Raw genomic sequence first — 14504 nt, forward strand, 5'->3', positions numbered from 1 at the left:
GATGGTGATAGGTCAACTACTGTGAATACCTACAATTAACATTTGTACTTTGTGATATAGTAGCCATCAGTGATCTTGACAAGAGCAGTCAGTGGAATGAGAAGGGCTCAAGGAGAGGCATTACAGGTAGAGAGTATAGGAAACAATTACTTTTCTTCATTTAACAGTCACTTTTGAATAAGAAAACTAACAGTAAATATAATTAGATATTTTAAATATAATTAAATTCTTAAAACAACATAGAGGCCATTTATTAAGTCAAGGAAGTTCCTCTCTTCCTAATTAAAGATTTTTATCATTTTTAAGTATATTGATAATTTTCTGGGTTTTTTTCATGCATTAATTGAAATGAGCCTAAGATTTATTTCCTTTATTTGTGATTGCACCGATAAACTTTTCTAATGTGAACCATTCTTTTTTGTTTTGTTTTGTTTTGCCTTTTAGGGCCACACCTGTGGCATATGGAGGTTCCCAGGCTAGGGGTCAAATTGGAGCTATAGCTGCTGGCCTGGGCCACAGCCATGGAAACATCAGATCTGAGCTGTGTCTGCAACCTCCACCACAGATCATGGCAACGCTAGATCCTTAACCTACTTAGTGAGGCCAAGGATCTAACCCGCAACCTCATGGTTCCTGATCGGATTCGTTTCCATTGCACCCGACAGGAACTCCCATCATTTCATTCTTGAAATAAATCTTACTTGGTCACGTAGGATTTTATTACTCTTATTGTTTTGTTTTGTGCTTTTTAAAAATACATAGATTTAGAGAGTTCCCATCGCGGCTCAGCAGTAACAAATCCGACTAGTATCCATGAGGATGAAGGTTGGATCCCTGGCCTCCCTCAGTGGGTTAAGGATCTGGTGTTGCCGTGAGCTGTGGTGTAGGTCACAGATGCAGCTTGGATCCCACATTGCTGTGGCTGTGGTGTAGGCCAGCAGTTACAGCTACGATTTGACCCCTGCCTAGCCTGGAAACTTCCATATGCCGCAAGTACAGCCCTAAAAAGGCAAAATTAAAAAAAAAAAAAAAAAGATTTAGGATCTGCAGGTTAAGGATCCAGTGTTGTCACTGCTGTGGCTCTGGTTATGGATGTGGCAGGAGTTCAGTCCCTTGCCTAGGGACTTCCACATGCCATGGGCTCAGCCAAAAAATAAAATAACATTTTAAAAAAATACATCGATTTATCAAATATTTTAGGGTTTTTTTAATCCATATTTTATTAGATTAATTTTAATTGTCTTTTATATTGTCACTCATTAGTTTTAGCATCAAATTATTAGCCTGATAAAATGAGTAGTTTTAAACAGTCGGCAACTTTTTCTCTTAAATAGTTAGCATATGAGATTATCTACTCCCTAAAGAATCAAGAAAGCTGCCTTTGAAAGTATCTGAGTTTTGTGTCTCTTTTAAGAAGGGGTTACTTAATTATCAATTTCTTTGATAGTTATTGGCTAATACAGCTCTTCGATTTTTTGAGTCAGTTTTGGTAATTATTTTCTGGAAAATTTCCCATTTTATCTATATTTTCAAATGTAGCATAAAGAACTTTATTGTGATTTTTTAAATATTTATCATATCTGTAAATATGCCACCTGGAAAACTCTGAGTATTATATAAAATCTTAGTTTCCCTAGAAGTAAATCCTCTTGAGGAATTATTTACAGAACTCTTGAATTCTACTTCCACTTTATTAAGGCAGTTAAAAGTCCAGGTGCTTTCAGGGTTATTTTGGTTCAGATAAGATCAGTTTATTTGGATTTGTGACACAGAAAAAAGTTAATCAAGAATATAAAAATAAGGGAGTTCCTGTCGTGGCTCAGTGGAAATGAATCTGACTGGCATCCAGGAGGATGCAGTTTCAATCCCTGGCCTCACTCAGTGAATTAAGAATCCAGTGTTGCCATTGAGCTGTGGTGTAGGTTGCAGATACAGCTCAGATCTAATGTTGCCATGACTGTGGCATAGGCTGGCAGCTGTAACTCCAATTTGACCCCTAGCCTGGGAACCTCCATATGCCAAGGGTGCAGCCCTAAACAAACAAACAAAAAAGAATTTAAAGTTCAGGAGGATAGATATTAGGCCCAGCTCTGTTGCCTTCAGCTCTGCATTGGCCTTGGCTCTTGATAAGGATGAGTAAAGGTGGCACCTACCAGCTCCCTGAGCCTAGAATGTGCTATGAGCTGCAAGGTAGGAGAAAGAGGTACTCTCTTCATAGCTCTGCTGACTCTAATTCAAAAGTTCTGATGGGAATTACAGAACAGATAAGCATGTATCTGGAAATGAAAAGTCTTCTCCCACTAAGTTGGTTTCAAGGTAGATTTCTATTGATCTTCTGGTTTGTGCTCTGGGTGATAGTAGGAAATTATTGATATGGATATTTTACCTCACTACTCTAAAGATCAGTACCAGATTTTGTAGAAATACTTAAAAACATGGAACGTAATCATGAGCCTCTAGTATTTGGATTTCAAATTACTCAAACATATTAATTATGATTGAAATAAAGACTGAATGATTTAAAGTCCTGTAACAACTGTTGTTGCTAATGTAAATCTGTTTCAAATCATAAAGCATCTCAAAAAGTCTAAAACTGTTAAAAATTATTATTTTTCTGTTGTTTTGGTGATTTTTCTGTTTTATTCTTGTTGGGTTTAATTTTAGATGGTTAACTGTGATATAAACTATATTTATAGTTTACATTCTCTGTGCTTTTGGTAAAGTGTCATGGACACACTTGTGCAATAATGTTTACCAGCTGTTAGAGGTCCTTACCAAAGGCTTAGTGACCCTCTGTCACAAACCACCATACAGTTGCCATCTTTGGCAGAAAGCTGACCTTGAAAATCTTGGCTAGAAGTCTTTTCCTTAAACAAGGCACACCTGTGGAGTGTTGAATTATTGAACCCTTTCTTAATTTGAAAACCATGGTTTTGCCTTATCCAAATTTTAGTAATTTATGTGGTATTTGTGCTCACCAGAGAGCAACTTAAGCTCTTAGCTTATTAGATACTCCTAATAAGACAGAGGGTTTTATTTAGCTTTCACCTGTATCCTGCTCATTCATTTTCATTATTTTTCCTTATTCTTCCTTTTTTAAGGTGACTATGTTGTTTTTTCTTAAATTCAAAGAGAATTTAATGTTTTATAAAGCATTAATTCACCTTTTGATCTGACAAACAGTTCTGTTTGGAGAATTCCTTAACCTCACAAGAGAAGGAAATTATGCCTAATGAAAATATAAAGTAGGAAAAACTTCCTATCATAACTCTTGCTGTAATAAAATAATAGTAGGAGTTCCCATCATGGCTCAGTGGTTAACGAGCCTGACGTATCCATGAGGATGCAGGTTTGATCCCTGTCATCACTCAGTGGGTTAAGGATCGAGCATTGCTGTGAATTGTGGTATAGGTCGCAGAAGCAGCTTGGATCCCAGGTTGATGTGGCTGTGATGTAGGCTGGCAGCTAGAGCTCCAATTCAACCCCTAGCCTGGGAACTTCCACATGTCGCAGGTGTGGCCCTAAAAAAAAAAGAGAGAGAGAGACAAAAATAAGATGAAAAATTTTTTAAAAATAGTAAACATTTATTAATAATCATAATGCCTTCCTAGAGTGGGATCACCAGCCTCTTGGGAGCACTGGGATGAGGGTTCGATCCCTGGCCCAGCACAGTGAGTTAAGGATCCAGCATTGCTGCAGCTTAGGTCCTGTGGCTTAGCTTGCAGCTGTGGCTTGGATCTGATCCCTGGCCCAGGAACTCCATATGTGGCCAAAAAAGGGGGAGGAAATGATAATGCCTTCTTGTCCCTTTGACATTTTCTTCTATTTTGGTGATACTTTAGTACTTTATAAAACTCAGAAGACTTTTTCTACTTCTCACAGCTGACTCTTAAATATGTAAAAATTCATAGGATTTCCCTTATTTTATGCTTTCCCATAGTATTTCTGAATACTTTTCAGCACTTCTTAGTACCTCTGAATCTTGGGAGTCCCTGATAGTCTAGTGGTCAGGGTTTGGTGCTTTCACTGTAGTGGCCCTGGGTTCAGCCCCTGGTCTGGGAACTGAGATCCCACATCAAGCCATGCCAAAGCCAAAAAAAAAAAAAAAAAGAAAGAAAGTTGACTTTAGTACTAATGCATCTTAAAGGCCTATCCTTTTCTGTTTGTTTATGGCCACACCCATGGCATATGGAAATTCCAGGCCAAGGATTGAATCCAAGCTTTGGCTGTGGCCTGTATCACAGCTCTGGCAATGCCAGATCTTTTAACCCGTTGCACCTGGTAGAAGTTCGAAAACCAGCCTCTGCAGACACCCGAGCCACTGCAGTCAGATTCTTAACCCGCTGCACCACAGCCTCCATTTTAAGTAATAGTATAGTCATCAAGTATCCACTTTTTCTTTGTTTACATTTGTAATGAAAAAGAAATAATTTATTGAGCTTATGAAACATTTAAGGTCTGAGAAATGCATTATTTCATAGGCATAGATCTAACATTGTAATACTTGCATAAGAAGGAACAATTATCTTTAAAAAGCAAAGATGTTTTCCTGAGTTGAAATATTATGATCATACCAATAAAACTTTTTCCAGGATTTTCTGCCTATTAAACAAGAAGACGAAAAACCTCTTTCAGAAAACATGGATGCATTTGAAAAAGTGAGAGCAAAATTAGAAACACAGCCACAAGAAGAATACGAAATCATCAATGCAGAGGTAGGATATCTTCAGTCTTTTTTTAAATCTGATATTGCCACTTGGGGTACAAATCAAATACTTTGTGATTTATTCAGTCCCACATCAAAATTAGACTTTAAAATATGCTGAAAAATTTAAAGAACAAAGAATAAGTATGTTCCTTAAATTATAAAGACCAAAGCCAATATGAATTTCCAAGTGTATTATGTTCATTCCTGTTTTTGGAAACAACCAATTCTGTTTTTTAATTTTTTAAATAATTCCAAGAAGTTCAAATAGAACTAAGTCATAATGCTTTATTGTTTGAAATGTATTTGATTGCTCTATCTACATTTATTTTAATAAAAGGAAATTCACTTTAAATCGTGAAAGCCAAGGAGTTCCCGTCGTGGTGCAGTGGTTAACGAATCCGACTAGGAACCATGAGGTTGTGGGTTCGATCCCTGGCCTTAAGGATCCAGCATTGGCATGAGCTGTGGTGTAGGTCGCAGACTGGCTCGGATCCCACGTTTCTGTGGTTCTGGCATAGGCCGGAGTCTACAGCTCTGATTTGACCCCTAGCCTGGGAACCTCCATATGCCTCGGGAAGCAGCCCTAGAAAAGGCAAAAAGACCAAAAAAATTAGTGAAAGCCAGATATTTTCTGGACCATTTTGTGGTTACCACAGTCATAACTATTCAGTTGAAACAAATTAAATATACATTATGAAAATTTTTTGATAAGATTGGAAAACAGTCACAGCTTATGAATGGAAATTGCATTCATAGTGGAATGGAAATAGCAATAGGTTAAGAATCAAGAATTCCAGATTCAAGTTATGCCACCAATGATCAGATAATAAATGTCTTAAGCTACCTGAAATCCTGTCAGTCAGTTGCATTTAGTGTGTAGGTGCTAGAACAAGAGCATGATTTGTATACTGGTAATAGTTTTTCAGTCTCCAAATTGTCTATATCTGTCACCACACAGAGGGTAAAATGCTTTGTGTAAAATCAAATCAAACAATGCACAGTTGGCAGTGATAGCATATTTTAGAGGAAATAGTCTTAGAAACTTATTGACTGGGTTTTCAGATTAGTCTTAGTCACAGTTTCCACATCTGCATCATTTTGAATTATCTTGAAGATGCCACTTGAAGCTAAAGTGGTTTGTACAGTCATGAGAACCCATTTAGGTTTCGTTATGCCTTCTTTGTTGCCTCTTACATTATGTACTGGAAACTCCTCCAGTGAACATAGGGAAACCATATATGAATCACTGTTGGTAAAAAGTGATGTGTTTTTTTTGTTTGTTTTTTTGTTTGTTTGTTTGTTTCTTTTTTGGCTACCCTGCAGCATACAGAGTTCCCAGGCCAGGGATCAGACCTGAGATGCAGTTGCGATCTTTGCCACAGCTGCAGCAATGCTAGGTCCTTAATCCACTGTTCTGGGCTGGGGATTGAACCTGTGTCCCAGCCCTACAGAGATGCTGCTGATCCCATTGTGCCACAGCAGGAACTCCCATTTTATATTTTTTTATATTTCATAGACTTCATCTAATCTGCTTTTATAAAAGACTTCATTTCTTCATCTTGAATAATCAGACCATTAAGCAATTAAATTGTGTTTAAATTACTAAACAAATGATAATTATTAAACCATTTGTTTCTTTTCATTGTCAGATTAAACATGGTGGTTTTGTTTACTATCAAGAGGGTTGCTGCTTGGTTCGTTCCAAAGATGAAGAAGGTACATGACAGTTTTTCCTTTTAAGAAACATTTGATTTTTCAGATTTCACCTTTTGCATGGGAAATTTGGTATTTTTTTTTCAAAGGTGTAGAAAATACTTCTTTTCAATTTTTGATTTTTCTTTTTTTAAAATGACTGGTTTTAATCCCTTGGTTTGCTTAAGATATAATTAACAACTACACTTAAAAGCTTTGGCAGAGATAATAAAGGCGGGAACCAGCATTTCTTGAGCATTGACCAAATCCCGGATACTGTGCTAGGTATTATATAGATTATTCAGTGTCACTTACTCTACATTTTCTACTTTTCTAGATTCTATATGGTCTATAAATATTAGACTATAACTGTATCAGGTAACATCATGTAGTTTGATGCATAGAATAATGTTAAATAGCATAGGATAATATTACATAACTAATGCCAGTTTCTGAACACATCAGGCTGCTGTCAGTGCTGAAAGAAGCCAAAATACAACCTCTTACTAATGCTAATTTAAAAACAGTTTTAAGGTTTTTAAAGTACATCTTGTGGAATTATCTCTTTTATCCTTTTCTTTATGCAGCAGACAACGATAATTATGAAGTTTTGTTCAATTTGGAAGAACTTAAATTAGAGCAACCATTCATTGATTGTATCAGAGTTGCTCCTGATGAAAAATATGTAGCTGCCAAAATAAGAACGGAAGATTCTGAGGCATCTACCTGTGTAGTTGTGAAGCTCAGTGATCAGCCTGTAATGGAAGCTTCTTTCCCAAATGTGTCCAGTTTTGGTAAGCCACCAACCAAAACGGTCTTTTACATTTTTGAAAAGATGACAGTGAGAGGGTTTTACCCCCCTTTGAAACATTTTTACTTGCTCGTGTGAGTGAGTGAGATGAGTGCCTGATCTGTTTATTATCCCCATGGACTCATACCTTCCTCTGTGCCTCTTATTCTGGAGACCTTCCCTTTTCATGTTCATGTTTTTAGAAGTATTATAATCAGAGTCTAGGTTGTACAGTGTATGTTAATATATCAGTAATTCTTTGCTGATTTATTACTTAAAATATGTTTTTGCATCTAAATTACATCTTAATCTTTTACTCAACTTTAAGCTTGAGTATGATGTTTTAATTTCGTGTCATCTTATAGAGCCATTACAGCAGATTGCCCAAGCCCACTACCACAGAACACATTGAACTTACTCATCAATAAAAGCTGTGATATTTTTATCAATAGGACAACTTTGTCTTTTTGCAAATTTATTTTATATTGGAATATGGTTGATTTACAATGTTGTTTCAGGTGTATACCAGAGTGATTCCGTTATTCACACACATATATCCACTCTTTTTTTAGATTCTTTCCCTATATAGGTTATTACAGAATAGTGAGTAGAGTTCCCTGTGCTAAGAACCAACTTTAAATTTTATCATTAAGTGATGTTTATGTTATACTTCATCCTCCCTTTTCATGTCCTGCCAAAAATTTCCCCATTGTTTAATAACTAAATGCTTTTGCAGTGAATTAAAATTATACCCTAATTGATTCTAAGACATACCTTTTGTACATTTTAACCTCTCTGATATCAGAATGTGTGTTATACAGTGATGTTTTAGTCACCGTCAGCTAGGTGGCAGTCATGACATAATTGTGTGGAAACTTCCATTGACATCTTATGGTAAGATCAAGAAATCACTGGCATTAAAGCAGTATTTAGTAATGCGAAGTATTCTGTGACTTGAAAACAGAAAGAAAATATTTAGGCATGAGATAAAGTAATCCAGTTTTTGCCCAGACTTAAAGTTAAAGGTGGTAGAGTTTAATACAGTTCATCTCCTAAAAGCAAATGTGACTTTACTAAAGTCTTTCCTAAGTATTGAGTGTTGCGCTCTTGTTTATAAACTTGAATACCCTCAGACTGATAACTACTTGAAAACATAGAATTGATGTAGTAGTATTTTATTGTCTGGAAATATCTCTGGCTTATAAGTAACAGGATTCAATTTAGTTAAACCTATGTTAGATTTAGATTTCCAAGGGTAAACTTTCATGTCTTGTCTGGCACTGTGCCACTTTTTTTTAACTTTAAGTAGGTGGCTATGTCAAATCTTCCTTTAATTTCTGAAGTATATGTTTTACAGTGTTGTGCTAATTTCTGCTGTACAGCAAAGTGCCTCAGTTATACACTCTTACACATTCTTTTTTTATATTCTTTTACATTTTGGTTTATCCCAAAGTACCGAATATAGTCTCCTGTGCAATGCAGTAGAACCCTGTTGTTTATCCATTCTACATATAATAGTTTGCATCCACTAACCCCTGACTTCTAATCCATTCCCTCCAACGGCAACCACAAATCTGTTCTCTATAGTTGGTGAGTCTGTTTCTGTTTTGTAGATAGGTTTATTTGTGCCATATTAGAGTCCACATATAAATGATATCATATGGTATTTGTCTTTCTCTTTCTTACGTCACTCAGTATGATAATCCCTAGTTGCATCCATGTTGCTGCAAGTGGCATTGCTTTGTTCTTTTTTATGGCTGAGTAGTATTCCATTGTGTATATGTGCCACATTTTCTTTAACCATTCATCTGTCAGTGGATATTTAGTTTGTTTCCATGAATTGGCTGTTGTGAATAGTGCTGCTGTGAACACATGGGTGCACATATCTTTTGTTTTTATTTTATTAAGAGTATAGATGACTTACAATGTTGTGTTGGTTTTGGGTATACAGCAAAGTGAATCAGCCACATGTACACATATATATCCATTCTTTTTCAGATTCTTTCCCCATATAGGCTATCATAGAGTATTCAGTAGATTTCCCTGAGCTATTAGCAGGTCCTTGTTACTGACTGTTTTGTACATAGTATTGGGTATATATCAGTCTCAACCTCCCAATCCATCCCTCCCTGCACTCACCATTTCCCCTTTGGTAACCATAAGTTTGATTTTGGAATTTTTCAATCTGTTTCTTTTTTGTGAATACATTCTTAAGCATCATTTTTATGAGATTCCTCATGTTAGCGATTGCATATGATATTTGTCTTTGTTTTACTTACTATACTTAGTATGATGATCTCTAGGTCCATCCATGTTGCTGCAAATGATATAATTTCATTCGTTTTTATGACTAAGTAATATTCCATTGTATATATGTAGTGTATCTTCTTTATCCAACCCTCAGTTGATGGACATTTAGATTGCTTCCATTTCTTGGCTATTGTAAAGAGTGTTGCAGTGAACATTGAGGTGCATATATCTTTCTGAATTGTAGTTTTCTCCAGATATATATGCCCAGGAGTGGGATTGCTGGATCTATATTTAATTTTTTAAGGTACTTCCACACTGCTTTCCATAGTGGTTGTACTGCATTCCCATCAACAGTGTAGGAGCATTCCCTTTCCTCCAGCATTTATTGTTTATAGAGTTTTTTATCATGGCCATCTGACTGGTGCGAGGTGATATTTCATTGTAATTTTGATTTGCATTTCTCTAATAATTAGTGATGTTGAGCACCTTTGCATCTGCCTATTTATTGGCCATCTGTGTGTTGTCTTTGGAGAAATGTCTGTTTAGATCTTCTGCCCATTTTTTGATTGGGTTTTGTTGTTGTCATAGAGTCGTGTGAGCTGTTGGTGTATTTTGGAAATTAAGCCCTTGTTGTTCAGATCATTTGCAAATATTTTCTCCCATTCCATAGGTTGTCTTTTTTTTTTTTTTTTAATGGTTTCCTTTGCTGTGCAAAAGCTTTTAAGTTTGATTAGGTCCCATTTTTTTATTTCTGTTTTTATTTCTATTGCCTTGGGAGATTCCTAAGAAAACATTGCTGTAATTTATGTCAGAGAATGTTTTGTCTATGATCTCTTCTATGAGTTTTATGCTGTCATGTCTTATGTTTCAGTCTTTAAGCCATTTTGAATTTTTGTGCATAGTTGTGAAGATGTATTCTAGTTTCATTGATTTCCATACAGCTGTCCAGTTTTCCCAGCACCACTTGCTGAAGAGACTGTCTTTTTTTCATTTTTCCATTCTTGCTCCTTTGTCAAAGATTAATTCATCACAGGTGTCTCAGTTTATTTCTGAGATCTCTGTTCTGTTCCACTAATCCATAAATCTGTTTTTGTGCCAGACCACACTGTCTTGATTACTGTAGCTTTGTAGTGTTGTCTGAAGTCTGGGAGAGTTGTGCCTTTTGGTTTTGTTCTTTTTCCTCAGGATTGCTTTAGTACTTCTGGGTCTTCTGTGGTTCCATATAAATTTCTGGATTACTTGTTCAAGTTCTGTGAAAAATGTCATGGGTAATTTGATAGGGATCACAATAAATCTGTACATTGCTTTGGGTAGTATTGCCATTTTAGCAGTATTAATTCTTCCCATCCAGGAGCATGGGATGGCTTTCCATTTTCTTGAATCCTCTTTAATGTTCTTTATTAATGTTTTATTGTTCTCAGTGTTTAAGTCTTTCATCTGCTAGGTCAGGTTTCTTCCCAAGTATTTTTTTTTTGGGGGGGGGGTGCAATTTTAAAAGACCCCCCTTTTTTTTTTTTTACATTCCCTTTATGCTATTTTATTGTTAGTGTAAAAAAATGAAACCAATTGCTATATACTAATCTTGTATCCTGCTACCCTGACAAATTCATCTATCAGTCCAGTATTTTTTTATGTGTAGTCTTTAGGGTTTTCTATATACAGTATCATGTCATCTGCATATAATGACAGTTTTACTTCTTCCCATCCAATTTGGATATGTCTGTCTGTCTGTCTGTCTGTCTTTCTTTCTTTCTTTCTTTCTTTCTTTCTTTCTTTCTTTATTTTTTGGTCTAATTGCTGTGGCTAGGACTTCAGTACTATGTTAAATAGAAATGATGAAAATGGGCATTGTCTTTTTCCAGATTTTATTGGGAAGGCTTTCAGCTTTCACTATTGAGTATTATATTAGCTGTAGATTTGTCATAAATAGCTTTTATTATGTTGAAGTATGTTCCCTGTATACCCACGTTGGTAAGGGTTTTTATCATGAGTAGATGGAATTTGTCAGATGCTTTTCTGCATCTGTTTAGATGATCATATGGTTTTTGTCTTTTCATTCATTGATATGGTTTATCACATTGATTGATTTGAATATGGTAAACTGTCCTTGTTAACTTGGGGTGAATCCCACATGGTCATGGTATATGATCTTTTTATATATCGTTGGATTTAGTTTGCTAATTTTGTTGAGAATTTTCACATCTATATTTATCAAAGCTGTTGGCCTGTAATTTTCTTTTTTTGTCTGGTTTTGGTGGAGTTTAAGAATTGGTGAAAGTTCTTCTTTATATGTTTGGTAGTAATTCTTTAATTATTTTCTTTCAGAATGGGTAAAGGATGAAGAAGACGAAGATGTTTTGTTTTACACCTTCCAGAGGAACCTTCGTTGTCATGATGTATATCGAGCCACTTTTGGTGATAACAAACGTAATGAACGTTTTTACACAGAAAAAGATCCAAGGTACTAGAACAATGCAATCAAGTCTTTTTCTCCTGAGTATTTCTTTAGTTAGCTGAAGTGCTGCTCTTGGTTGACCTAAAACAGTGATTTTGGCTGGAATCAGATATATAGTAAGGCGAAGACGAGCATAATCATTCTTTTATAAATGGTTCATATTCAGAATTGGAGTCTAGTTATATTCAGACTTCAGAGTGAAATCAAATATAACATTAGAATATAAATGCTGAGATACTAACAGTCTCTCTGGACAGTGACACATGGGAAGAGTTGTTAGTTTAAACATTTAATTGGGTTGCTGTACAGTAGTTTCTCATAAGTCATAATTAGAAGGATCATAGTGTTAACTCCATGGAATTCAGTATCATTTCATACAGATTATCTGAATTTTACATTGCTTTCCTTTGAGCCATGATATACATTGGTCTTTAAATTTTACTTTCCCCAGTGCTTTGGTAATTCCTTTTTAAAGCTAATTCTTGGAGTTCCTGTTGTGGCGCAGGGGAAACTAATCTAACAACCGTGAGGTTGTGGGTTTGATCCCTGACCTCGCTCAGTGGGTTAAGGATCCGGTGTTGCCGTGAACCGTGGTGTAGGTCACTGGCAGCTGTAAATCCGATTTGACCCCTAGCCTGGGAACTTTCATATGCCGTGGGTGTGGCTCTAAAAAGCAAAAAAAAAAAAAAAAAGAGGCTAATTCTTTACTCTAGGACTCATGCCTCATATTACCATGTTACCGCTTAACCAGGCTTGAGGGGAAATGATAATAAATTTGTCAGGCAAAATCCTTTAACTCTTACCCGCATATGCTTTTCCAAATGATTTGTGAGAAACATATTATTTCATAACACTTTACATGAGGGTCTGTCATCTCATGTATCATTTAACAGTATAGTTTGGACAATGTCTGAACAGATTTTGCAAGGAAAGAAAAATAAGCTTTAACATCAAATCTGTAACAGAAATTGATATGCAAAACAAGAAAATTAATCCTTCACTTAGTAAAATCTCAGCACTGACACCTTAAGGAAAATCCTGTACAACCCCCGTTTTATATAAAGAACTTGAGGTCTGGAAAAATTTTATTGATGATGATTGTTTTAATAAAGAAAATACTAGAATTAGTTATATGAATGATTCCACTATTTTTATTTATTTTATTTTATTTATCTTTTTTTAGGACTGTACCCACGGAATATAGAAGTTCCCAGGCTAAGGGTCCAATCAGAGCTGTAGCTGCTGGCCTTCATTCCAGCCACAGCAACACCAGATCCAAGCCGCATCTGCGACCTACACCACAGCTCACGGCAACACCAGATCCTTAACCAAGAGAGAGACCGGAGATTGAACCTGTGTCCTCATGGATGCTAGTCAGATTCGTTACTACTGAGCCACAATGGGAACTCCCTGATTCCACTATTTTATGTCATTTGTCAAGGATATCTTTTGGAGACCACAATTTGAGATAGTATTTTATTACATTTTATCAATGACTTATGATTTTGAACCATTTTCCATTGTGTGAATAAAACTAAAAGTTGACCCAATGATCTATACCCTTGAAATAAGTTACTTGGATGCCATATATTGTTACTATCCTAAGTTCTAAGATTGACTTATCTTCCACACATTTAAGATTCTTGGTAACAAAGTTCCCCTCATAGTGCAGCAGAAATGAACCCGACTAGGAACCATGAGGTTGCAGGTTCGATCCCTGTCCTCGATCAGTGGGTTAAAGATCCAGCGTTGCCATGAGCTGTGGTGTAGGTTGCAGACAAGGCTTGGATCCCTAGTTGCTGTGGCTCTGGCGTAGGCTGGCAGCTGTAGTTCCGATTGGACCCCTAGCCAGGGAGCCTCCATATGCCATAGGTGTGGCCCTAAAAAAAAAAAGATTCTTGGTAAGTATTTGTCTTCTAGCAGGCATTTTCTGCCCCATGAAGATTTAACCATAATTAAGTACGTTTAAACCTAGTTTGGCATCTAATCTATAGCACAAACTGGTTTGTGGATTTTGAATACAGTTAACCCTTGAACATAGGGGGTTGAAAATCTTCACTGATCCTTGTGGGGTTGAAAACCTGCATATAACTTTATAGTTGGCCCTCTGTATCCAGTGTTCCACATCCACAGATTTAGCCAACCACAGAAGGTGTGGACCATGGCAGGTATTTATTGAGAAAAATCTGCCTACAAGTGGACCCCCCAGTTCAAACCCATATTCTTCCAGGGTCAACTGTACTCAATAAATAGCTGCGGTCCAAAGGGAAAGACCAAAAGGGAAAGGCAGAATACCTAAAGAGAAAATGAGATAAAGGTCTGTTCTAAAACCGAGTTGCTTTTTACTGTGTTTGCTTTAACTCCTAGGTTTTGATTTTCTATTCTCACAAGATTTTCCAAAATGGCCTTATAACTTCTATCTTTTTCTAGTTCCCTGAGGTGTAAAGTGTGATTGAGGTTTTTCTATTTTCTTAGTGTAGATGTTTATTGCTAAACTTCTATCTTAGAAATGCTTTTGCCATATCCCATAGGTTTTGGTATGTTGTATTTCCATTTTCATTTATTTCAAGATTTTTTAAAATTTTACCTTTGATTCTTTGACTATTTGG

General features: G+C 36.1%; 1 protein-coding gene across 4 annotated transcripts in view; it reads left to right on the forward strand.

Moving 5' to 3' along the window:
* The window catches only part of PREPL (prolyl endopeptidase like), a 68641-nt gene that overhangs the window by 20847 nt on the left and 33290 nt on the right, over window positions 1-14504 (forward strand). For all 4 annotated transcript variants that reach the window (XM_047782158.1, XM_047782159.1, XM_047782161.1 and 1 more), the window contains 4 exons: window positions 4593-4715; window positions 6358-6424; window positions 6988-7194; window positions 11766-11901. In XM_047782158.1, coding sequence (XP_047638114.1) covers window positions 4593-4715; window positions 6358-6424; window positions 6988-7194; window positions 11766-11901 — 533 coding nt within the window. The remainder of the gene's footprint in view (window positions 1-4592; window positions 4716-6357; window positions 6425-6987; window positions 7195-11765; window positions 11902-14504) is intronic.

Source organism: Phacochoerus africanus, chromosome 5 (genome assembly GCF_016906955.1).
Source record: "Phacochoerus africanus isolate WHEZ1 chromosome 5, ROS_Pafr_v1, whole genome shotgun sequence".
In the NCBI taxonomy this organism is placed as follows: domain Eukaryota; kingdom Metazoa; phylum Chordata; class Mammalia; order Artiodactyla; family Suidae; genus Phacochoerus; species Phacochoerus africanus.